This window comes from Leptonychotes weddellii, chromosome 10 (genome assembly GCF_054177405.1).
Source record: "Leptonychotes weddellii isolate Sample4059 chromosome 10, ASM5417740v2, whole genome shotgun sequence".
Lineage (NCBI taxonomy): Eukaryota > Metazoa > Chordata > Mammalia > Carnivora > Phocidae > Leptonychotes > Leptonychotes weddellii.
The window spans coordinates 54899636-54923594 of NC_138378.1; the positions used below are offsets into that span (position 1 = coordinate 54899636).

Sequence of the window (23959 nt, forward strand, 5' to 3'; positions counted from 1 at the left end):
AAATTCATAAATGTGCGTATAATCCAGTTGGTTTATCAGCCAGTGGATTTCTCCAGGCTCCTTGTGGCGACAGTGATGGATTGTCTGGAGATGTTCAGACGAGAGTGATAAATTTTGGCAAAATGTGCCAGCCAATACACTAATTATTATTTTGACTAATCCACCTGTTCTGGAGTGTGTGAACAGGAGCCTTATTTACTAGTTTCAACAGGATGAGTTTTCTCCTGGGATGAATCATTAGTGCCTCCAGTTGAAGGTTGGACATTTTGGCAAGGCCGGTATAGATTTGTTATTAGAAGTAAATAAGAAGGGGCGCCTGGGTGGCTCGGTCGTTAAGCGTCTGCCTTTGGCTCAGGTCATGATCCCAGGGTCCTGGGATCGAGCCCCGCATCGGGCTCCCTGCTCCGCGGGAGGCCTGCTTCTCCCTCTCCCACTCCCCCTGCTTGTGTTCCCTCTCTTGCTGTGTCTCTCTCTGTCAAATAAATAAATAAAATCTTTAAAAAAAGAAAAAAAAAAAGAAGTTAAATAAGAAGGGCCGAGAAGCTGTAAGGGAAGGCTCTTTGCTCCTAAAAAGGCTTTTTGCATGAAGGGGACTTTCCAACACCCTTCTACCCCCCACTAGCTCTTATCCCTGCAGGAGAGCTAAGCAGGTTAATAATTTGCAACCCAGAGAGTTTGTGGTGGGGGAGGCATTTGGAATGACTCCTGCTTGCATACCAGTTTGTACTCATGGAGACTTCTTGCTCCTGGCTCCCATCAGATTTCAGATTATCTGCACAGTGGGAGGCTGGAATGCAGGGGACACACAGCACAGAGCACCCTCCTCTCTGTACTCCCCCTTGCAGTGGCCTTCAGGGGAGTTGGCTCTGCCCTGAATCTCTCAGGGCTTGAATGTGTTTACCTAGAGAATTCTAGAAGCCTTCTTGGAGAAGGTGGGGGCTTACGTTTGTATAGTATTTTGTAATCACTTTGGTTTTTACTTGCCCTCAAATCCCTTATTTGACAAATGAAGGAACTGAAGTCCAGAGAAGAGAAGTGACCAATTGGGTTAGCAGGAAAAAGACTCCAGATAGCCCAGCCTTCTGCCAGAACTGTGTCCGTGTGACCCTGATCCCGCCACGTGGAAATGTGGAGCCCTGGAGTGTGGGATCCTGGGGAGTTAGTTTGCTCATAGCAGCTGGGGACAGGGAGCCCAGTTGCCCCCCCCACCCCTCAACCTCGTGGCTTAAGATGGAATCCAGGCTGTAAATGTCAACTCTGCTCCTACCGAGCACAGTGTTGGCAGCTCTATCCATAATAAAATTGACTCACTACCTGCTTAATAAACCAGCTCTGTGCTTGATGATAATCACTGTGCCATTTACTGCATCTCATATATGCCAGGCACTTTAGTATAAATCTTTCATTCATTAAACAGTATGTATTAGGTATTGACCACATGCCAGGGGTATGTATGGTGGTTGGTAAGCTAGACACATGTTGTAGCCATCTTGGGGCTTATATCCCGAGGGGGGAGGTAGACAATGAAATAGACAATTACAGTAAAGTGTACTGAGTGGTCGTGATCGTAGGAGGGAGGAGTACACAGGGCAGGCAGCTAACCTAGACATGAGTGGGAGAGAGCAGGGATGTAATGATACCTAATGGATAAGTAGGACTGAGCCAAGCGAAGAGGCTTGGGTCAGAGGGTTTCAAGCAGAGGGAAGGCATGGATCGTGGCACATTGGTGGTGCTCGGAGTTGTCCCATATAGCTGGGACATGGTATATGGAGAGGGAGCTAGCTCGATGAGACTATAGGGGGACGAGGCAAGACTGTGGTGAGGATTTGGCTTTACAAGGTTTTAGGGAAATCATTTTCCGTTTGCAGTTTGGAAGTCAATGACTTTGGAGAAGGGGTGGGGCAGGTTTGGAGGAGAAAGCAGAGCAAATGGGTAAGGGTGCCAGACAGTACCAATTCTGACACCGCTACTTACTAACTCTATGACCTTGATCAAGGTACTTCTTCTCCCTGTGCCTCAGATCCCTCATCGGTAAAATAGGGACAGTAAGGGCACACACGTTGTAGGGTTGATTGGGGAGAAGTGGGTTTGTCTTTTTTTTAAAGATTTTATTTATTTATTAGAGAGAGAGCATGAGCAGGGGTTGGGACAGAAGGAGAGAGACAAGCAGACTCCCTGCTGAGTGAGGAGCCTGACCCGGGGCTCGATCTCAGGACCCCAAAATCATGACCTGAGCTGAAGGCAGACACTTAACTGACTGAGCCACCCAGGTGACCCAGGAGTAAGTGTTTTAACCTCTATAAGGCATATAAGTCACTGTGTTGTTATTTGAATACTTGTTAAATAATCAATACATGTATTGATAAATGAGTAAATACTGTTGTGAAATGAAATGAACAGGGAGTGTAAGAGCCCCAAAGAGTGCTAATATTTAAAGGACTGCAGAGTAGACAGAGAAAAGTGGCAAACGAGGAGCAAGTCTCTGGGAGCTAAGGGATATGCGTTTTTCTGGAAGACAAGTTTGGTCTGCACTGTCAAACATCGCAGATGGATCAGGTAATATAAGGACCCACGTGTGAATGGACTCTAGCTGCAATACCTTTAGTCCTCACAGAAACTCTGCAAGGTGGGTTAGTGAGGTCAGGCAGCTGGATGGGCAGTGGGGAGATGGGACGGTATCCAGACGGGTCAGAATCCTGAGCTCATGATCCTTCCTCCACGCCCTGCTCCTGGGGGAGTTAGCCAACAATTTTACCAAGATTTCTGAACAGCAGTAGGGTCCATTTTCTTTCCTTTGCTTATAAACAGAGGATATAGTTTTCTCTCTGTACTTCTAAAATATCCTACACTTTCTCCTTCCTCCTTGAGATGGACGCCTCAGGGTTTATGTCACTTTCAAGATGATGTCTTACAGATCACCACATGTAAGAGCAAAGCTTTTCTATTTCCCACACTAAGCTTTTTAGGTAAATGGGCCCAGTAACTTCAGTCATCTCACAAGGAAAGGTTTGCCTCAAGCTTTGTGAATTTGGATATTAGTAGTGTTTAATTGATTCCTTTTTTTACTCAGAGCAGTGAGTTAAGGAGAAAAGAATGGAAAGGTGCCCGGTAGAAAAACCAGGACTCTGTGATGTCATGGGAGTTATACCTGAATCGGGGACACAATGTACTGTCCCGAGAGTCCCATGGCGCCTTGGTGGGTCACCCAGACCTGGCAGAACTAGGCTCTGTGCCCATTTCTGCACCCGGCACCCTGGGAGGGCTTAACTGGAGTAAAGAGAGGGTTAACGATTAAGATCTGGAGCTCCCCTTTCTCACCTAGTTGGGAGAATAAATAGCACAAAGCAAATATTTTTTCAAGAGCAAATTTTGGATTATTTGTCATTTACAATGACTCTCAAAAATAACCATCCAGCTTTTACTGTTTTGTCTCTTCAAACAATGGTAGTATCTCTTACTGGACTAAAGTAAAAACCCCTGCCGGGGCCAGAAACATTTGCTGGGATACACATTTCTTATTTTTTATGGCTGGGTCAACAGTTAGCAAGGCTATTTCCAAAAGGAATAAGAACCCCACGAAGAAAGCACATTTTTTCCCCCTAGGAAATCAGTGCTCCAAAGCTTAATGTTTATAACGGCATGGCATTTAATGTTTCCCCACATTTTTGTCAGAGGTGGCTTGGGTGGATTACAGCTATTTGTGTCCTGCCCCCACCCTGTCCACCTCCAGTGTTCCCTCAAGTCTAGCGCCACCTGGGGGTGGACCCGGGTTGTGTGGGGGTTAGAAGCTTGTGAGAATTTGGGGCCTTCTTAAAATAGTGTAAAATTAGAGTGTTTATTTAGAATGGAGAAAGAAGGTAGGTAGGAAGGGGCCTGGGTAAGTGAGGGGTCCTGAAGCTTAAAGCTTGGTTAGCTTAATGCTGAGCTGACCTCTGGAGCCAGAGACTGTTCTGCAGGGTACCTTAATATCTGTTGATTTCTCTCTCAACCTCTAACTGATGGCCCGCCCTCACTTCCTGCCATCCAGCTGTGCTGAACTCTAGGGTAAATCCTGCTATTTCACCTTTTTGTACTACCATGTTCCTCTCCTTTAAAGCTTTATCTGGCTGTGATTTAAATGTTTTTGCATTACTATTTGATGTCTACTTGGGGATTCTACATAAATTCAGGAGACCTAGGGCCAGGTCTGTAGTATTTTGCTTATGGTTATAGGGCTTAGCCCATAGTTGGAACACAAATACTTATTGAATGAATGTATTCATAAGAGTAAGGTGTAAGAGTAAGATGCTAGTAAGAACAAATTTGTGGGTTTTGTATGGGCAGAGCCAGCTTAACGTTATTTGGTTCAGTTGTGTCCATGCTAAGATTGTAAGCAGTCTGTTCTTAGATGTGAAAACGCTTTTCAAGCTGTTATTCAAAAATGTCACCTTAGAGGGACTTGACCTCAGCAGTATTAACCCTTGCCCGTATCTGTAGAAACTCTTGAGACCCTTGAATTGCAGCACTCTAGAGACCCTATGTTCACATGTAAATAAAAGAAACACTTCAAAGGAAACATGTGATTTTGGGGATAGTCTTCCTTTGGGAGCTATGGCTGTTTCCCTCCATAAATTAGCTACTTAATTCTAGTACTTTGAATTATGGACTGTTTGTTCTAATGTGGTAAGTACATTCCTGTAAAACCTTCTATTTGGCAAGGGATGAGCTGAGGAACGTGGGGAGAGCCACTGTCCCTTTGCAGAAGGGTAGCTTGTAGTTGGTGCTGGAGTAGGGCTAGCTGGGAGTGGTGGGGAGCTGAGACCTAAGCCCTTTGCTCTCCAAGGCCACTTGGTCCTCCCACCTGCCCCAATACAGGCCAAGTCAGTCTCTGCCTCTGAGCTAGGCCATCCTGTCCTACAAACAGTCCAGAATGTTCTTCGTAATCTCACTCCCTGATAAACTCCCACTGGTCAAGGTAGAACTGTAGCTCTTCTTTCTCCGGGTGTGTCTGCCCATGTTAAATTTCTTCTTCTTGGAGCTCCAACACCCTGCAAAGGAATCTCCTTTCATGATGTTGAGCTACATACACCCCACCTTGCATTATTAGGTAACTCTCTCCTGTCTCATGTGTCCCCAACTGTTCTGTAGATGCCCTGAAGCCAGGGGACGTGTACTTTTAGTGTTGTCAACAGTATCAGAACATGTTGGACTTACTCGGGCTTGATATGTACTTTCACTAAGGACCCGATGCTATGTTGGAGGCAAGGGAAACAGAAATGAAAGCTGCAGTCTTTCCTCCTAGAACCTCCCAGTCTGGTGGAAGAACCCCTCACGACCTGATGCTTAGCTATTTTGTTTGGACTGACCTTTAAGGAACTGGGCATGGGGGGAAGGTATGTTTCAGTTTCTCCTGAGTCCTTTCATTGTGGTTTCATTCCTTTCCAGTGACTCTCTAAGTTTTGCAAATGTGCTCATAACATCAATTACAAATAAAACATTCTGAATTCAAATTTGAGGGAAGTATGGGAGTCCATTAATGCAGTTACGGAGAGTTATTTTAAGACACTGCTATACCTAACAGATAAAAATACACTATGTGAGTGCTGTGCTTGTTTTGTATGTGGAGACGGCCATTTTATGATGGGAAGTCATTACAGACACACACTTTTATTAAACATTATGATGATAATGTAACCAAAGGATTTTGCTTCTTTGTGTTTAGGAAATTATACAGTTCTGGCTCACAAAGGGTGTTGATGGCTTTAGTTTCGATGCTGTTAAATTCCTTCTAGAAGCAGAGCATCTGAGAGATGAAGCCCAAGTGAATAAGACTCAAATACCGGTAAAGTTTTTAAGCACTATTTTTCCCCCCTTTCTGAAAATGTCATCCTGTCTATCTCTCTACAGCCTGGCCTCTTTGTGGTTCCACACCAGTAGTTCTCACCTTTCCCCCCATGTCACACATGAGAAGCAGTATTCAGGACGCCACTGTGCTCTTCCGGTTGACCATCACCCTACAGACGCTCTATGTTCAATGGCTAAATAGACAGGAGTCCTAAAATGGGTTTCAAAATAGTAGATTTGTATATTTACACAATGGAATATTATATATCAGTCAAAATAAATGAATAACAGTGATACACAATATGGGTGAATCTTAGCTGTATGTTTAGTGAAAAAACCCTAAAACAATTATATATAGCATGATGCCCTTTTTATAAAATAAGTAAAATGAAATTGTTAAAAGTGTCTAGCTTTTGTCCTGAGTAACAGATTTATGGTACTTATTAATCTCATTAAACCAAAGCAATTAACTAAAGAAAGTTGGCAATGCATGGACTAATTACAAGACCGTGTCATGAAACAAAGGCTATTTTTTGGCGGGGTGGTTAGTAAAGCACATTATTTCCAGTAGGAAAAATGAAGGGGGGTGAGGAGTGATGTATTAGTCCCAAAGAGAAGCACTTATCCTTGGAGAAGAAATCTCAAAGTAACCTTGCTAATGATGATGAGATGTTGTAAGAGAGGCGTATGTTTCCAGTTATGACAAATGATGAGAACAATAGGTTTTGTGTGGTATCCAAAAAAAACCTAAAGAAAAAGTGATTTCAGGAAGAGACCTAAGATTCCAAAAACTTTTCTTGATCTAGCAAGCAAGTTCACTTATTAAAAAGGGGTCCACTGAATGGATGGCAATGCAGGTTTACACTGTCTAGTTTGTCCATGTTCCAACCCAGTACTTACAACCTTGGCTTGTGTTAGATAGACTCTTTTAACTTTGGATTCTAGATTACTGTAACCCTAGGAAGGCATAGAATGAATATCAGGAAAAATTACTGAAACCCTGGCAAAATGGTTGTTCTTTACCACTTCTAGCTTTTTATTCTTACTATTACACTTTGGATGGTAATTTTGTGAGTAGATCAAGTATAGGTGTTAACAATGAGCTCTGCAAGTTTGCTTTTAAGTGCAGCAGTTAGGAGAATTAAATGTTTGGGAGGAGGATTCTGTTAAATACACTTGTAATTAATGTTGAGATATTCAGCAAAGTTTACTAGATTTACAGTTAATAATAGTCAGGAATGTTATTCTCCAGCCATAAAACCCGGTGAGCATTGAAAATCCTAGGATCATCTTTGAGCATGCCTTGGCTTGAGCCCTTTGAAGAGACAGTCTATATTGGCATAAGGCCAGCTATGGACATCTGACATGCAAAATGATGGCAACCATGCTTTTCTGTCTCCAAAGGACACAGTCACACATTACTGGGAGCTGTACCATGACTTCACCACCACGCAGGTGGGAATGCATGACGTTGTCCGGAGCTTCCGGCGGACAATGGACCAATACAGCAGGGAGCCTGGGAGATACAGGTAACCGCAGGGCACACTTCTGTTCTTCCAAGGCGTAGGGTGTGACCTGTAGTTAATCCTTCACAGCCAGGCATTCTCAAGAGGATCAAGCTATTTAACAAACCTCCATGACTACGATGTAGTATAGTTTGGTTATGCCAGGGCCTAGTATATTCTTTCATATTAGCTTAACTTTGCTGATTTTCAGTTTCTTTTGTAAAATAATGCCCATCACAGTACTTACTTCACAGGAATTTTATGAAAATCCCTTAAAAGGTAGTATATAATCTAAATCTTAGCCATTAACTACTCTATTTTTATCATTACTATTTGGTCTGTTAAGTGTCCAGTATACAGTATGAATCCAAATGTTTCAGCTAAGCTGCTAGTAGATCACAATGGTTTGCTAACACAGCTTTGGAATCAGATGGACCTAAGGCAGAGTTCTGTGTAACAGCTGTGTGATCTTGGACCGGTTCACGGACACAAGTCCCATTTTCTCATCAGTTACAAGGTGACAGCGACACCCCTATCAGGGTTTTGTGAAACTGCATGAGATAATGTAGATGAAGCACTTAATTAAAACAGGGACTGACACATAATAAAACACTCAATAAGTAAATCTCTTACTATGTGTATATTGATCACCCAATAGCATTAACAGAAATATTTAAAGAAATTTCTCCTCCTTCAAAGTAGGTCCTCTGATTGCTATCCTCATTCTATAGATGAGGAAGTGGAGACTCTGAGCACAAAGGCAGTGGTCACACGGGTAGTTATGGCAGGGATGGGACTGGAACAAACACCTGGGCTCCAGCTACTATGCACTTACCTGAGACACGTAAAGCCAGCATTGATGTGGGTCATTCAGGCGAATGTGTCTTTCCCTGACAGTGTTTGCTTTTAAGTAATCTCTACACCCAATGGGGGCCTTGGACTCATGACCCGGAGATCAAGAATCACGTGCTCTACCAGCTGAGCCAGCCTGGCACCCCTAGAGTGCACCCCAATAATAAAGTGAGACTTTACAGGGATTCCTATACAAGAGGGTTCTGGGGAAAACCCCCTCACATGATATGCATACACTGTAGATTCTACGTGGAGTGACAAGAATAATAAAGTCTTCATGGAAGTTACTGAGTTTTAATCAGATTTAGGAAGAAGAGAACAATACTGACTGTTCCTTAACTCTTAGACACAGCCTAGTATTAGGCTAGTCCTTGGGTTTATTGTCCATGAGAAATGAGAAATCGTCCAGGTGACCCAACCTGCTATTACTTTGGCCATCTGGCTCAATTATGCTTTTCCTGGTGAGCCCAACCAGATATGGTTAATAGTCAAGCAGACTGAAGCAGCTGCAGAATGCTTCCCAGTCTTCTGACAGGCCCTGAGGACACCGCACCCTGCCAATTCTTCCAGGTTCATGGGGACTGAAGCCTATGGAGAGAGCATTGACGGGACCATGATGTACTATGGGCTGCCTTTTATTCAAGAAGCAGATTTTCCCTTCAACAATTATCTCAGTAAGCTAAACACTCTTTCTGGGAACAGTGTGTTTGAGGTTATCACATCCTGGATGGAAAACATGCCAGAAGGAAAATGGCCTAACTGGATGGTAAGTCCTCATGCCTGGGTCAGCACATCTGGTGCTGGTGTGCTTTCCCTTAATCAGCGATTATTCAGTGAGCCATGTCTGTTTGTCCCAGCTTCTGACCAGGTTTTTGTTATTTTTCTTCATTCTTTTCCTTCTGGTTCTCAGACTAATCTCGATTGCTCAGTCTTCAAATTTGCTGATTTCTCTGCCAGCTCAAATCTGTCAAGCCTGTCTAGTGAACTTTTCCTTTCAGTGATCGTTTTTTAACTCTGAAATTTCTTTCTGGTTCTTCTTCATATTCTTTTTATTCATAGTATCTATTTGATGAGACAATGTCCTCACACTTTAAATTCTGTAGTTTTAGTTCTTTGAACGTTAGTAGTTGATTTAAATCTTTGTCCACTAGTCCAATGTTTGGGTTTCCTCAACCACACTTTCTACTGACTGCTTTTTCTCCGCCCCCCCCCAACCCCACTCCCGTTTCTTTGCATGCCTTGCGTTCCTTTTTGTTACCGAAAACTGGGTATTTTAAATAATGTAGTAACATAGGAAATCCCATTCTCTCCTCCTCCCCAGTGTTAGTTGTTGCTATTTATTTCTTCAGTGACTTTCTTGAATTAATTTTGTAAAATCTGTGTTCTTTGTTGGGTGTGGCCACTTGGTGAGTTAATGATTGGAAAAGATTCCTAAACCGCTTGAACCATTTATTATCTTTGCTGAAGTGTGTGTGTGTACACATGCTTTCAACCCCGACAGGCAGCTTGTAGTTCTACCTTAGTCTTCATTTCCTGCTTGCACAGAGTTTCAAGGTTAGCTAGAGGTGAGAGATTAGAGCCTTCTCAAGTCTTCCCAGGGCATCTGCACAATGTTCTAGATTCCAAGAATCTGTCAGACTCTCAAAGGCCAGTATGGTCACCTCCTCCCCCAAGCTTTTAAGATTTTTGGTCAGTCTCTGCTCAGCCCTAGTTGGTAACACCACCTTAGGCAGGTGTGATGTTAAACAACTGCTGATTGTTACTTGGCAAATATACCTTGGGGATAGGGCATTTCTCTGATAAAGAAAAAAATCCAACTAAAAGTGAGTGCTAGAAAGGTTAAATAGTGACAGTTCTCTAAATGGAGCTTTTGGTGAACTCTAAACTTCCTCTGCCCCTCCAGTGGCTCCTGGTTTTCACAGCTACGGAGTTCTCAGACTGTTTTCAAGGCTATCCTGGATCTGAGGGGCATGAGTTGAAGGCCATGTTAAAATGACACAAAGCTTGCTGTTTTCCTTGAATAAATACTTCTTGGGTTGTTGAAAGCCTTTAGCTAGTTTCCAGAGTTCTGAAACAGTGGATTTTTAGTTTTTGCCAGCATTCTCCTTGCTTTTATGGTAGAGATTTTGGAGGTCCTTCCTCTACCATTCACAAGTGCTCCCTATATTACAGAATTTTATAATGGAGTTTTAGCACTTTTTTCATATACTGAGAGTCTCCAATATCCTAGGTGACTGGGATTTCTGTCCACTGCTGTAACTACCTGTGGAAATATTTCTTGATTTCATTTCTGAAAAGGAAAGTGCTCTAAGAAAGTTTGAGAAACCATAAAGGCTGACTTTTCTGGTCATAAAAATAGAAAAATAGTTTATAATGGTCTATAAAAAGATAATTGTAAAGACAGTTTTAGTAAATCTAAAGGAAAAAAAGCAAGCCCAACCATATTCTTATTCTCAACCTCCACCCCAATTTTTTATTTATTTATTTGACAGAGACAGAGCGGGAACACAAGCAGGGGGAGTGGGAGAGGGAGAAGCAGGCTTCCCGCTGAGCAGGGAGCCCGATGTGGGGGGCTCAATCCCAGGACCCCGGGATCATGACCTGAGCCCACGGCAGACGCTTAATGACTTAACCACCCAGGCGCCCTTCCACCCAAGTTCTTAGAGGCTGGTTTTGCATCATACCCTGCCTTGAATAAGTGATGTAGTTTCTCAGAGAGCTTGTTTCATCATTTGCAAAATGGAGATAAATACCTGACAATGGAGGAGGGCAATAAGATGTAATGTAGGTGGTGAAAGTACTTTCTAAAAAAATTTTTTTTTATTTTTAAGATTTTATTTAGAGAGAGACAGCCAGAGAGGGAACACAAGCAGGGGGAATGGGAGAGGGAGAAGCAGGCCCCCCACTGAGCAGGGAGCCCAATGTGGGGCTCGATCCCAGGACCCCGGGATCATGACCTGAGCCACCCAGGTGCCCTTTTTAAAATAAAGTTTATTTAAGTAATCGTTACATCCAACGTGCAGCTCAAACTCATGACCCCAAGACCAAAGTTGCATGCTCTTGAGTGAGCCAGCCAGGTGCCCCTCCCAGGCTCCCCCCCGCCTTCCCCCCACCCCGTAAGACTTTATAATAATAAATAGTAAAATGCCACGCTCAGCATATGCACATGAGATTGAGTTGTAGTATATGTGGTATATCTTAACAAAAGCTATGTTGTTGTAAGGACTAAATAATATGTACTATTATAATATGTAATTAGAGCATTTAACATAGAAATACCAAATTTAAAAATAGAAAACACTTTAGAAAATTTCCTCTTGGACTCTGTACATTTCTCTATAAAAGCTGATTTATCTTTAAAATTTGTTCTGAGTAGTTAGTTCAAAAGACACACACACATCTCAGAAATCTCTCCTGCCTCTGCCCTTTCCACCTGGTTCCCTCCTTGTGCTATGGGGGAAACATTTTAGTTTCCTTTCTTGTCCATATTCTTATCCAAATGTATGAAAATATTAATATGCACCCTCATAAATTTTATCGTATTTGCAGTATCACTGTGAAGTAACTTGTTACCACCATTTTGTTAATCATAATGGCCAAGACAGTAAATTGGTCAGTTATACAGTAAGTAGCAGGGTTGGGACTCAAATTCAGGTCTGCTGATACCAAGGTACCCACAGCAAACTTTTTCTACCCGATGAACGTTTTGTGGAATAGGGTAAATCTTCCAGAAAACTGTATATTGAGCTGTGTTCTTAAAGTATCTGCCTTTCAGATCGGTGGACCGGACACTGCCCGGCTGACTTCTCGTTTTGGGGAAGAGTATGTCAACATCATGAACATGCTTGTTTTCACACTCCCTGGAACTCCCATAACTTACTATGGGGAAGAAATAGGAATGAGAAATATTTTAGTCACAAATCTCAACGAAAGCTATGATGTTGTAAGTTAACATAATGTAACTACGTGAAACTAGAGAATCTACTATTCCTATTCTACTGCTGAAAATTACTACTCTGCTTTCCTTCTTACTATTAGCTCTCTTGCTTGGGAGCTTAAAAATGATGTTTCCAAGCCACACAAGTGAATTGTAGAGCCCAGAAATGTACATCTTAAAGATATTTTCCAGCTGATTCTTAGGCACACTAGAATTTGAGAACCTGTGTTTTGAGTCTGGAACATTAATTATAGTGCTTGTCTGTAGTGCTAGATTTCATTTGAACACAGCAAAAAGATTCTTCCTTTCATCTTGACAAATGTAAATGCACAGCCCCAGACCTGATTTTTTGTTTGAGGCTATGGATACCAAAATTGTCTTGTTGGGTGAACCTGTAATAATTTGTATGGTTAGCTTTCAGTGAAGGAGATCCAATTTCCCTAATATTTGGTGTGCATTTCCTAAACTTGTGTGTGTGCATTCATGTGCAATAACCAGGCTGGATAAAAGAAGATAGAATTTAGGCTTACTTGTACATGCTGCATACTTGAACTCACCATCACTATACCACGGAATGAACTCTTGAAATCCTACATTACTCATTTTTAGGGAAAAGCAGCAACAGATTCCAAGCATGTACCAAAGTCCAGTTACTATAGTTTACTGAAACTCAAGATGTCACTATTTTCCAATCGAAAGTGTGAAGCCTTTTCATTACGAATGCTAATGAATACACGTGTTAACTAAGAAATACAGGGAATTAAATAATTATGAAGTAAATTATGGCCAGATGACATTTCTTTTACTAAATACACCATTGTTTTCTTTTGGCACAGAATACCCTCCTCTCAAAGTCACCAATGCAGTGGGACAACAGTTCAAATGCTGGATTTTCTGAAGCCAGTCTCACCTGGTTACCCACAAATTCAGATTACCATACTGTGAATGTTGATGTAAGTATCAATGAAAATGTTATACTGATTCCAGAAACAGGAAATGAGTTTCTGTACTGACAACATACAAGTCACCCCGAGGGTACCCAAAACTTTAACTGATGCTCTCTTTCACATAGACTTATCCTATTTTCACAAAAACATGATTTAAGAAGTTAAGAGAAGTCTATGTGAAAGAGAGCATCAGTTAAATCATGTTTTTGTGAAAATACAAACTGGTACAGAGGTGCACCATGTGAAATATCGTATAGAATATAAAACTATTCACTGGAATGACTTAAAAAAAAAACTCAAAGCTCTTAAAGATTTTATTTATTTCAGACAGAGAGAGTGAACATGAGCAGGGGGGAGCAGGGGGAGCAGCAGACTCCTCATCGAGCAGGGAGCCCGATGTAGGGCTCGATCCCAGGGTCCTGGGATCACGACCATAGCTGAAGGCAGATGCTTAACCAACTGAGCCACCCAGGTGTCCCTAAGAGCTTTGAGCTCTTAAGGAAATGTTATGGGGGTCTTTCAACAAGCCCAGCTACCTGTCTTCCTTTCCTGTCCTCAAAAGGAAGGAAAGAAGGAGACCCATCAAGGCTATTCACCTGGAGAAACCAAGACATGAGTAATTCCTAGAAGTAGCTGTTCTGGAAAAACACACCCTTTGGCTTTTGCCTATACTATTTTCTGTTCTCAGGTGATCAAGTTTGCCAAATTCAGCTGGAATTGCTGGAATCTGTGCATTCCTGTTTAGAAAGTTTGTTTGCTCAATTTGGCAAAGTACTAAGTATATTTCCTTAGACCAGAACAATATAAAATGGTTCCAGGTGGAATCATGTACCAGTGAAAATGTCACTGGAAAAACCTCAGGAGAAGAGAAATTACTGGCATTCCATGAGAGGCAAAAATTTCCCCTTACCCCAATCTACTATTTTGAAAACAAGTTGATATACAATGTTGTATTAGTTTCAGGTGTACAATGTATTGATTTGACAGTTCTGTACAATACTCAATGCTCGCCACAGTAAGTACAGTCTCCCCAGGTTATTCTGTTTCGAGCTTCTTGCAAACCCTCCTGTTCTTACAACTCCCTGCTCCAAACTCCACAGAGGCTTTTGGGATAGTATTAGTTTTGTTTTATATATTCATAGGTCCTTGAAAACAAAAACATGTATTTTAACATTTGTGTTTTAGGTTTAATACATCTCTTGATTTTTGTTATGTCCAAAATGTTCCCATAGGCCAATCTGAGTCCAATACGTAAGAAATCCTACATAAAAATGTATGTCAAAAGATGGAAAAATGCAAAAGCAAATTAAAAGTTTTTTCTATAGCATTAACCAAGACTTTCAAATGATCATGAGTAATGTCTGGAGGCATGCTGAATTGTAACAAACGTTACAAAAAGTCAGGCAACACTATTTAATAAAATACATCCATAAAAGCCCTAGAGATAGGTAAGAATTTAAGTAATCTCTAAAAGAAGTAAAATTAAGCTTCCCATAATTACTAGAGGTAGGCAACTGAAGACAAGGAGTATCACAATGCAAAAGTAAATGGATCACCAAGAATCACACCATATTTGAGAAAAATTAAGAAGATGAGGGACACCACTTTTAACACTGTAGAAAGTAGAGGAGATACAGCAAATATAAGACTTCATTATTGGTATATTGTTTTATGGAGTCAAGACTCTTGATTCTTTTAAAAAAGTGAGTGGGGCGCCAGTTGGTTGGGCATCTGCCTTTGGCTCAGGTCATGATCCCAGGGTCCTGGGATTGAGTCTCACTTAGGGCTCCTTGCTCAGTGGAGAGCCTGCTTCTCCCTCTGCCTGCCGCGCGCCCCTGCTCATGCATGTTCTCTGACAAATATCTTAAAAAAGAAAGTGATTAGGTATTTTAGAAATGTAGAACATGGTGAAACACTGAAATAGAAATTCTAGTTAGTGTGCCAGAAAACTGATCCAGAGCCTCCCCCCAGAATGCAGTGTAAAAAGGCAAATAATAGTGTAAAGAGAAAAATTTTGGTATTTCTATAAAAGAACAGAAACTAGAGGGAAACATATAATCCAAGAAAACTCAGAGATACTTATCTAAAGGCAGAAACCAAAACCAAACTCCAAAACAGATTGCCTAAGCAAAGGATTGAGAGTTGCACTGGCTTCTCAAGTGGATCCTAGAACACATTAGAACTTGAATCTTTAAAGCTGTGATGGAAACTTGATTCTAAACCTATAATCCTATATCCATTCCAGTTAGCATTCAAGAATATAGACCTAGAAAAGCAAGGACCCCAATTTTTCCATATATAGCCACTTTCTGAAAGAATAATCGGCAACGCAAAGAAAACAATAAATGAATCTAAAAAGAAAGACATGATGTGGGGTGCTGGCTGGCTCAGTCAGTAGAGCATGTGACTCCTGATTTCAAGATTTTAAGTTCAAGCCCCACACTGGGTGTAGAGATTACTTAAAAAATATCCTTAAATTCTTTTCCTTACTGTATTTTATATGTCATGTCTTTTTTTTACATTTTATTTTTGATACACAATGTAAAAGAAGGTAAAGGAGGTATTCTGGTGATTGACTTCTATATGGAAAGTGGCAGGAGAGAGAGAACATGTGAGCGAGCAGGCTAAAGCACTGTCTTTTCAGGGCATGGCAACAGAGTAACTCACTCTGGATTTGAGCTGCCTCTTAGCCATTCACCACTAAGACTATTTAGACAGCACAGATACTGAACACTGCAGGAAGTTCTGTTGGACAGCATTGCTCCAAATGTCAAGAAAAGTATATTTTAAAATGGGCATTACAATTTTAAGGGTGTAATTTTCAGAGAACATTAGAAGGAAAAATATTACATCAAATCAATTTGATGAAAACAATAGTACAATTATAAATAAAAGCTAAAAAAGGGCTGTAGGATTATGTCTGAACATATGGTAATCACAAATATAAATTAAATTTACCTGTTAAAAGATAAAAACTCTTATGTCAGATTTTGTCTCGTTATTTTAATCTGAGAGTTTAATCCAACAGAAGAGACATAGCTAAAACAAAATATTAAAAAATTAAAGATTGCCACCTGCCTATAGCTATCAAATAAAAAAATGCATATTCAAGAGCTCTACCACAGCATTGTTTTTAATAGCAGATGACTCTGGATATGATTTAAGTATCTTATCAGCAGAAAGTCAGTTGAATCAGTTATGGTTAATTTATACAATGGGACTAGTATGCAGCTTTTAAAAAGAATGCACTGATATTATGAGACATCTCTAACATGTACTAAATAAGAAATGGTGTCCATAATGGTATCATGCCACTATTTGTATAATGAAAAGTATACCTACATATGTTTGCATAGGCATAAAATGTATCATACATAAACAGTAATAGTGTCCATTTCTGAGAGAGGAAGTGAAAAGCTAGAGGACGGTGCTAAGAAAAACCTTATTGTATACTGTGTGCATGCATTTCCTATTAGAAAAATACAGTTACAAAAAGTGGGTGTGGAAATATTTAATAGCAGACAAAATAGAATTCAATATGAAAAGCGTTATGAGAGAAATGCAATTTTCAAAAACTGATAAAAGAACATTCCACTACAAGTCATGAATCTATGCATCTAACAATAGCTCCAAAGTTTATAAAACAAGTACTATGAGAAATGCCAAGAGAAACTGACAAATCCACAAATACAGAGAGACACGTCAACATACTTTCAGGAAATAGACACAAATAATAGTTAGCACTTACTGGGCACTTCTTTGTGAGTGGCACTGAACTATGCTTTTCCATGCATTATCTAAAGCTATAGAAAATGTTAATAGTAATTTGACAAGTCATATACATATACCATATACATGTACCATAAATACCTTTGTACCTGATAACAGAGAATAAACATTTTTTTCAAATATTCAGATGTTCACCGAAGACCACACATTAGGCACCTGCCCCCAAACAACAACGATAACCGCAACAACAGCCACCACCACCGCAGTCAACAGAGTCCAAGGAAATGGACACTACCACTGACTTGGCAACAGCTCTTATGAAGACTAATTTGGCATTATGTATCAAGTGTCCACACTCTTTGACACAGTAATTGTCTTTCTATCCTAAATAAATAACCCAGATATGGGGGAGGCACTAAAAATGAGAAAATATTAGAAAACTGAAATGAGAGAGATGGTTAAGTATGGTATATCCATCCAATACAATATTATCCTGTCATTTTAAAATGACATTTTAACATAATAACAGGAGAAGATGCCTGAAATGTTAAAGGAAAACACAACATTAAATTGTGTATGTTTTATATAGCTGTGAAATAAAGCCCAATCTTCCTTAATGGACACACATTAAAGAAGTACGATCTTTAACTTTCCCTTTAGGCAGCATTTTGCTTTGCATCCTTTTTTGCAACTTTCTGTTCACCATGCAAGGAACATATGTCTGCTGAAGTTAAAGCAACCCACATTTCTACAAAAGAGAACAGAGAGGCCCTGAGAGTCCATGGCCACAGTGGCTGCTTTTCTGCCAGTTACAGTGTAGCATAGTATTTAGGCACATTAAACACTCAGTTTAACTTAGTGTTTAACTTAGTTAACTTAGACATGGACATTCGCTTTGGAATTCCTAAAGTGGAGTCAATTCTGGTCCCTCATCATCTCTGGCCAAGATGTAGCAGAGGACTGAGCAAACAATGACTCCCTGCATTTGCAGTCTCTCTCAACAGTAAATAAACTATTCTTATCTACCTGTCAATACTTACAATTTGGTAGTCATTTTAAGGGGCAAAACTGAGGCAAATTTTTTTGGGAAGTAAGTTCCTAGTTGATACTAGAAATATATTTAAAAAAAAAAAAAACCCCCAACAACTCTTAGAATCAAACATTTATGTTAATCTTTTTTTTATAATAGGTCCAAAAGACTCAGTCCAGATCAGCACTGAAGTTATATCAAGAATTAAGTTTGCTTCATGCCAATGACCTGCTCCTCAGCAGGGGCTGGTTTTGCTATTTGAGGAATGACAGCCACTCTGTCGTGTACACAAGAGAGCTGGATGGCATCGACAGAGTCTTTCTCGTGGTTCTGAATTTTGGAAACTCAACAACGGTAAATCTAAAGGAAATGATTTCCAGTATTCCCGCAAGAGTGAGGAAAAGGTTAAGTACCAATCCTACCAACAAAGGCAGTGAAGTTGATACGTATGCCATTTTACTGGACAAAGGAGAAGGCCTCATCCTTGAATACAACACGAAAAATCTCCTTCATCAACAAACAGCTTTCAGAGACAGATGTTTTGTTTCCAATCAGGCATGCTATTCCAGTGTATTAAACATACTGCACAGCTTGTGTTAGGCACCTTTATGAAAGAGATGAAGACACTGGCATCCTGTTCTATATAAGCATTTCCAGTAACTTCACGTACAGCATGCTGCTGGGTAAATACAGCTTGAATGTAACGACTTTAAAAAGGTTTCCCAATGTTTTTAAAAAATAATAAAATTGTCGCTTGTAGAACTTGTTAACTTTACTGAGATAGCATTAATATAAGAGATGATCGGAACACCTTAGGACTCCAGATTGTTAGAAAGATCTGGTGAATTCTAATGTGAAGAATGTTATCTTTTTTCATAAAATACGGGCGTAGCAACTGGAGGATGACTTACTGCTGAAGTGTCTAAAAACGTTCACTAGCAAAGAGGCAGGACCTTGATTTGTAAACTTTTCAAAGAAAATAGAACAGACAAAAACAAAGCTGTTCTGAAGGAGCGGGGGGAGAGTTGTGCTGTCACCAATCCTTCCTTCACCCCCAAGTCCATGTCCTTCTGAGGGACATGGTTTGAAAACCTATGGTTTGAAAACTACTTTCTTAGGTTAAGGGGCATGTGCACCAATGGAGAGAACAGTATAAGCAAGTGAGATGTACACTAGACAAAATTTGGATGGAGAAGCAAATTTTAAAAAATTACTAAAAAAAAAATCTCACTTTTGCTTACCCAATTGGAAATAAGACTATGAAATATTTCAGTGTGTTTCCAATTCCCCTGGAATGCAGCATTTCAGAATTTTAGGTACTTCTTAAGATTCTCAAAAACACTGGTGCTGTCAAGTCCAAGTTCCTCGTACAAGAATTTAATTTGGGCTGTGATCTAAAAGAAACATATTTTAAAAATTAGACAGAGGGCCTTTGTGGTAAAACTCCAGTGCTAAATCTCTTTGTCTGTCCATCTTCACCTAACCCTTAAGTCAGCAATTTATGGCAAGGGTACTCTGATTATTTGGGACAGAGGCAGAAGGTGCTCCCAACAATTAAGATTCCATTACTTTCTTTAACAGAGCTCATAAGTGTTTAGAGGGAACCCTTTCTCTTGACAGACTCAGCGTTCCTCTTCCCCGCTGGGCCTCAGCCACAGACCAGTTAGAAGCAGCTGTCATAAACCCTGCTGCAACCAATGGAATGTTGACTACAGCACAGCTCTACTTGGGCCTCCGGCAACTGAGAAGGGCTTGATAACATACCTTTTTGTGAGAATCCTCAATCACATGATTGCCTCCAGGCTGAATATCTAACACAACATTGGGGGCCTGATAGCCTGAAAGAGTTAACATATGAAATGATTAGGTTTTTTTTTTATTCTTATGTTAATCCCCTACATTACATCATTAGTTTTAGATGTAGTGTTCCATGATTCATTGTTTGTGCATAACACCCAGTGCTCCATGCAGAATGTGCCCTCCTCAATATCCACCACCAGGCCAACCCATCCTCCCACCCCCCTCCCCTCTAGAACCCTCAGTTTGTTTTTCAGAGTCCATCATCTCTCATGGTTGATTAGGTTTTTTTGAGACTCATTTCTCCCCTCTTCTCCCACATATGCTATTAAAGTAATAGTGAAGGAAAAAGGCGTAAACTATCATCACCAAGAAAGAGATGGGAGGGGGGAGGCAGAAGACAGACTTCTGAAACAGAGAAAGCAGGAGAAGGACCAGCAGCTGAGGACACTGGATGGAAGATACTTGTAGGGTCCCATGGAGAAGGTTGTGACGCAAGAGGAAGCCAGACTGGCCCCGTGGAATCAGAGTCATGTGACCTGGAAACAGCTACTATTGCAATGGGTGAGTCTGAGGCATGAAGGTGAAAACAAGGTGATTGAAAACTTGTATGTGGGTCCCTCCCTCCCTGAGCCCAAAAGGTCTTGCTAAGGAAGAAAGGTTAAGAGTTCTTATCCAATGAAATGGAAAGATCTAAAGAAAATTAAAGCAGCTAGTTTGGGCACTGAATGAAGCTCCAGACCAAAAGCTTTAGAATCTCTTTTTCAGAAGTTTCCAAGAATAATAGCTCAATTAATATTATTAAATGAATGAGTGTTTTATGACCATACATCTCTAAGTTATATTTGATGTTTAAATTTATTTTTCTTTGTGTCTTGCCTACCTTATTTTAATATTTCCTTTCAAAAAGAGGCAAGGCAGGTATAGTTATTATATATGCTTCAACTGAATAGTCAACATAGGAAAACCAATTCTTTGTCCAAAATCATGGGCAGTTGTCTATAGCATAAAGTGTATTACTGAGTAGTATGTGGAAGGTAGTAATAGTCCATTTAGCTAGGTTCCCTGCCTGCAGGTGGTCTCCTACCTTCACCAGTGTCCTTAGCATGCTCCATAATGGCTTCCTTGAGTTTCTCAGTATAGTTTACAATTCCTTTCAGAGGTACACGCTCATCGTTTTCATAAGCCGTGATGTGAATGGAAGGATAATGCTGAAAGAAAATAGATGCAAAGTTTACATTATTCCCTATGGTCCCTTTCTACGTTATAGATTATGAAAAAGAACTACCTCCAATTTTTTTGATATAGGTGCTAGATATTTTCTTCTCATTTGAGAGAGATCTATAGTATTATAGTACTAGACCACTTGGTACCTGGCACAGCCTTTCCTTGGCTGGCAAGGCCGTGACCATAGCTAATCTATTCTCCTGAACTATTAAATTGAAACAAACATGGACTATGAGCAGAGATGGAGCTGAAAGGTATTTGGGTATTATAAGCAGAAACAACCTAGAGCCCTAGTAAATTCCTGTCTCGGCATGGGTGAAGTATCCTTTTGATTATTTTTTCTATCACTTTAGGATAGTGTATCAGAACTGTCTTTCATTACCTGTGGTTTAATATTTTGATAGGGACAGTAACGTTTTATGTAGCTCTTGTGTTTTTCATCAGATGAAGGATTCCCCCATTCTTCTAATTCTTCTAATGTCAGAGGAAGTGTAGTGTCCATCATGGTGTTGAGAACATCCAAGAAAGGTGCCTAAAAAAAAAAAGCCAAAGAAATTTAAACTTTGTTAAGAAACTTAAAAGTTGTTAGAACAAAGGTCAAGAAGCCATGTGGATTCCCAGGAGGTGGACTATCTACTCAGTCCTTAACTAGGGCCTGTGATTTATAACTGGCCTTTATGTTTTCAGACTCTGAAAGTGGTAAATTTATATATCATGTTTCGTGTGTATATAAAGAATTTATTTTCTAATTTCATAACTTTTTAGTTTGATGCCTTTATTTATACATGTATTTTATATAAAAGCAATAAATGTTACCACTTTACATCCATTAGGATGGGTACCATTAGAAAAAAAAACAAACTAAAAATAACAAGTGTTGTCAAGTATGTAGAGAAACTGGAACCCTTGTGCACTGTCGGTGGGAATGTAAAATGGTGCAGATGGTATGCTAGTTTCTAACTAAACTTAGAATTACCATATAATCCAGCAATTCTATTCCTAGGTATATATCCCAAAGAATTAAAAGCAGGGTCTTGAAAAGTATACCCATATTCACAGCAGCATGATGAACAACAGCCAAAAGGTGTTAGGAACCCAAGTGTCCACTGATGGATGAATGGATAAGCAAAATATACACAATGATACAATGGAATATTATTCAGCCTTAGGAAGGAAACTCTGACATATGCTACGATAATGGATGGACCTTGAGGAACATTATCTAAGTGAAATAAACCAGTTACAAAAAGACAAATATGTATGATTCCATTTATAGGAGGTATAGATAGTCTAATTTATAGAGACAGAAAGTAAAATGGTGGTTCTGAGGGGTAGGGGAAGGGAGTGTAGAGTTTTGGTTTTGCAAAATGAAAAGAGTTCTGGAGATTGACTGCACAACAATGTGAACATATATAACACTACTGAACTGTACACTTAAAAATGGTTAAGATGTTAAATTGTTATTTTCTCACAATTAAAAATAAAAAACCCAGTATGAGTAAACCAGTTGGACATTTTATATTTAAAAAAAGGCAATAAATGTTAATTGAAGAAAATCCAGAAAATATCCACACTGAAAGAAGAAAAAATAACTCCCTGGCTTATAACCAGTGTTAAAACATTTAATAAAATGGCAGCTGCCTTTTTCACTTAGCTTATTGTCTTCTGTTAACATGCTTTTCAGCTTTCTCTTGTATTAACATTAACCTAGTGGGCAAATGCGATTCTTTCCAGCTGCTTAGCATCTGGACTCCTTTTCTGCATTTAAACTATCCCTAACCTTGGGCGCCTGGGTGGCTCAGCGACTGCCTTCGGCTCAGGTCATGATCCTGGAGTCCCAGGATCGAGTCCCGCATCGGGCTACCTGCTCAGCAGGGAGTCTGCTTCTCCCTCTCCCGCTCCCCCCTCTTGTGCTCTTTCTCTCTCTCACTCTCTCTCTCAAATAAATAAAATCTTAAAAAAAACAAAAAACTATCCCTAACTTTATGAGGCAGAGCCTGCCTCTCACTAGGGAGGTGCTAAATGCGAGGAAGTTCCTTTCGCAGTTTTCCCAGCACACGGAGTAGCCACATGACTTGGGTCTACCCAATCAGACATAATGTGCTCCAAACTTTGAATGGGAAGTTTGTGGCTCAAAGTAGGGACCATGGAGAATTTCTTCTGGCAGAAGTGCCACATCTATATTGAGTTTTTAGAAGCAGCTCTGGCAGTATGAGGTGACTTGTGCCCAGCAGCGGTCGTAGTGATAGCCTCACTGGACCAGTTTTATGGTATATTTTGGACATGTTTCTGGCTGTGCAACCTCTATAAGACTGGTTCTATACCTGCCCTTACCCAATAGCTTTTAATAAATCCCTTTTCTGCTTAAATTCATCAGAGCTAGTATTTGGTGCTTCTAATTAAAACTATGAATCCTCTATTGTTGGATATTTAGGTTGAATCCACTTCTTCACTATTATAAGCAATGTGGGGTAAATATTCTTATACATACATTTCTGATTATTTCCTAATTTCTAAAAGTCACAGATAAGTTGCGTTTTCTTTATACTGTAAGTAACTGCTATTATTATCTTTGTATATAGGTTTTCTTCCCTCTGTACTTAGCATTTCTACTTAAAAAGTTGATTTATAGATCAGGATTATTTAACACTTATTTACTTAATAGAAGCCTACAGTGTATACCCCACATTCTCAGAATAAAAGAAACCTGAAAATAATTTACTCTCTCCATTCCAGTCATTATTTTCTAGCACGTTTGACCAGGAGCAGAATGATGAGGGTGAAATGAGTGGCTATAACATCACTTCATAATTTCGGACACCAGGAAAAGACTATACAGTTGACCCTTGAAGGACACAGGTTTGAAATACTAAAGTCCATTTACACCTGGATTTTTTTCAATAACTATACGTACAGTACTGTATAAGCAAACCTATTTTTCTTATGATCTTAATAACATTTTCTTTTCTCTAGCTTACTATAAGAATACAGTATATAACATATAGAACATACAAAGTATGTGTTAAAATCCACTGTTTATGTTATTGGTAAGGCTTCTGGTCAATAGCAACTGTTAAGTTTTTGGAGAGTCCAAAGTTATACATGGGTTTTT

General features: G+C 40.0%; 2 protein-coding genes across 7 annotated transcripts in view; one reads left to right on the plus strand and one right to left on the minus strand.

The window, feature by feature from the left end:
- The window catches only part of SLC3A1 (solute carrier family 3 member 1), a 46098-nt gene extending 27500 nt beyond the window's left edge, over positions 1-18598 (plus strand). Inside the window, exons 6-11 of the mRNA XM_081833485.1 lie at positions 5702-5821; positions 7228-7352; positions 8751-8946; positions 11956-12123; positions 12954-13070; positions 17983-18598. Coding sequence (XP_081689611.1) covers positions 5702-5821; positions 7228-7352; positions 8751-8946; positions 11956-12123; positions 12954-13070; positions 17983-18423 — 1167 coding nt within the window. The 3' untranslated portion in view covers positions 18424-18598. The remainder of the gene's footprint in view (positions 1-5701; positions 5822-7227; positions 7353-8750; positions 8947-11955; positions 12124-12953; positions 13071-17982) is intronic.
- The window catches only part of PREPL (prolyl endopeptidase like), a 78948-nt gene that overhangs the window by 4824 nt on the left and 50165 nt on the right, over positions 1-23959 (minus strand). For 5 of the 6 annotated variants that reach the window (XM_031017060.2, XM_031017059.2, XM_081833483.1 and 2 more), the window contains 4 exons: positions 21230-21379; positions 20708-20831; positions 19588-19661; positions 16561-19217 (listed from right to left, as the gene is read on the minus strand). In XM_031017060.2, the coding sequence (XP_030872920.1) occupies positions 19128-19217; positions 19588-19661; positions 20708-20831; positions 21230-21379 (438 nt within the window). In that variant the 3' untranslated portion in view covers positions 16561-19127. Of the gene's footprint in view, positions 1-16560; positions 19218-19587; positions 19662-20707; positions 20832-21229; positions 21380-23959 lie in introns of those variants that run through there. The other variant, XR_014149259.1, reaches the window with a different exon arrangement.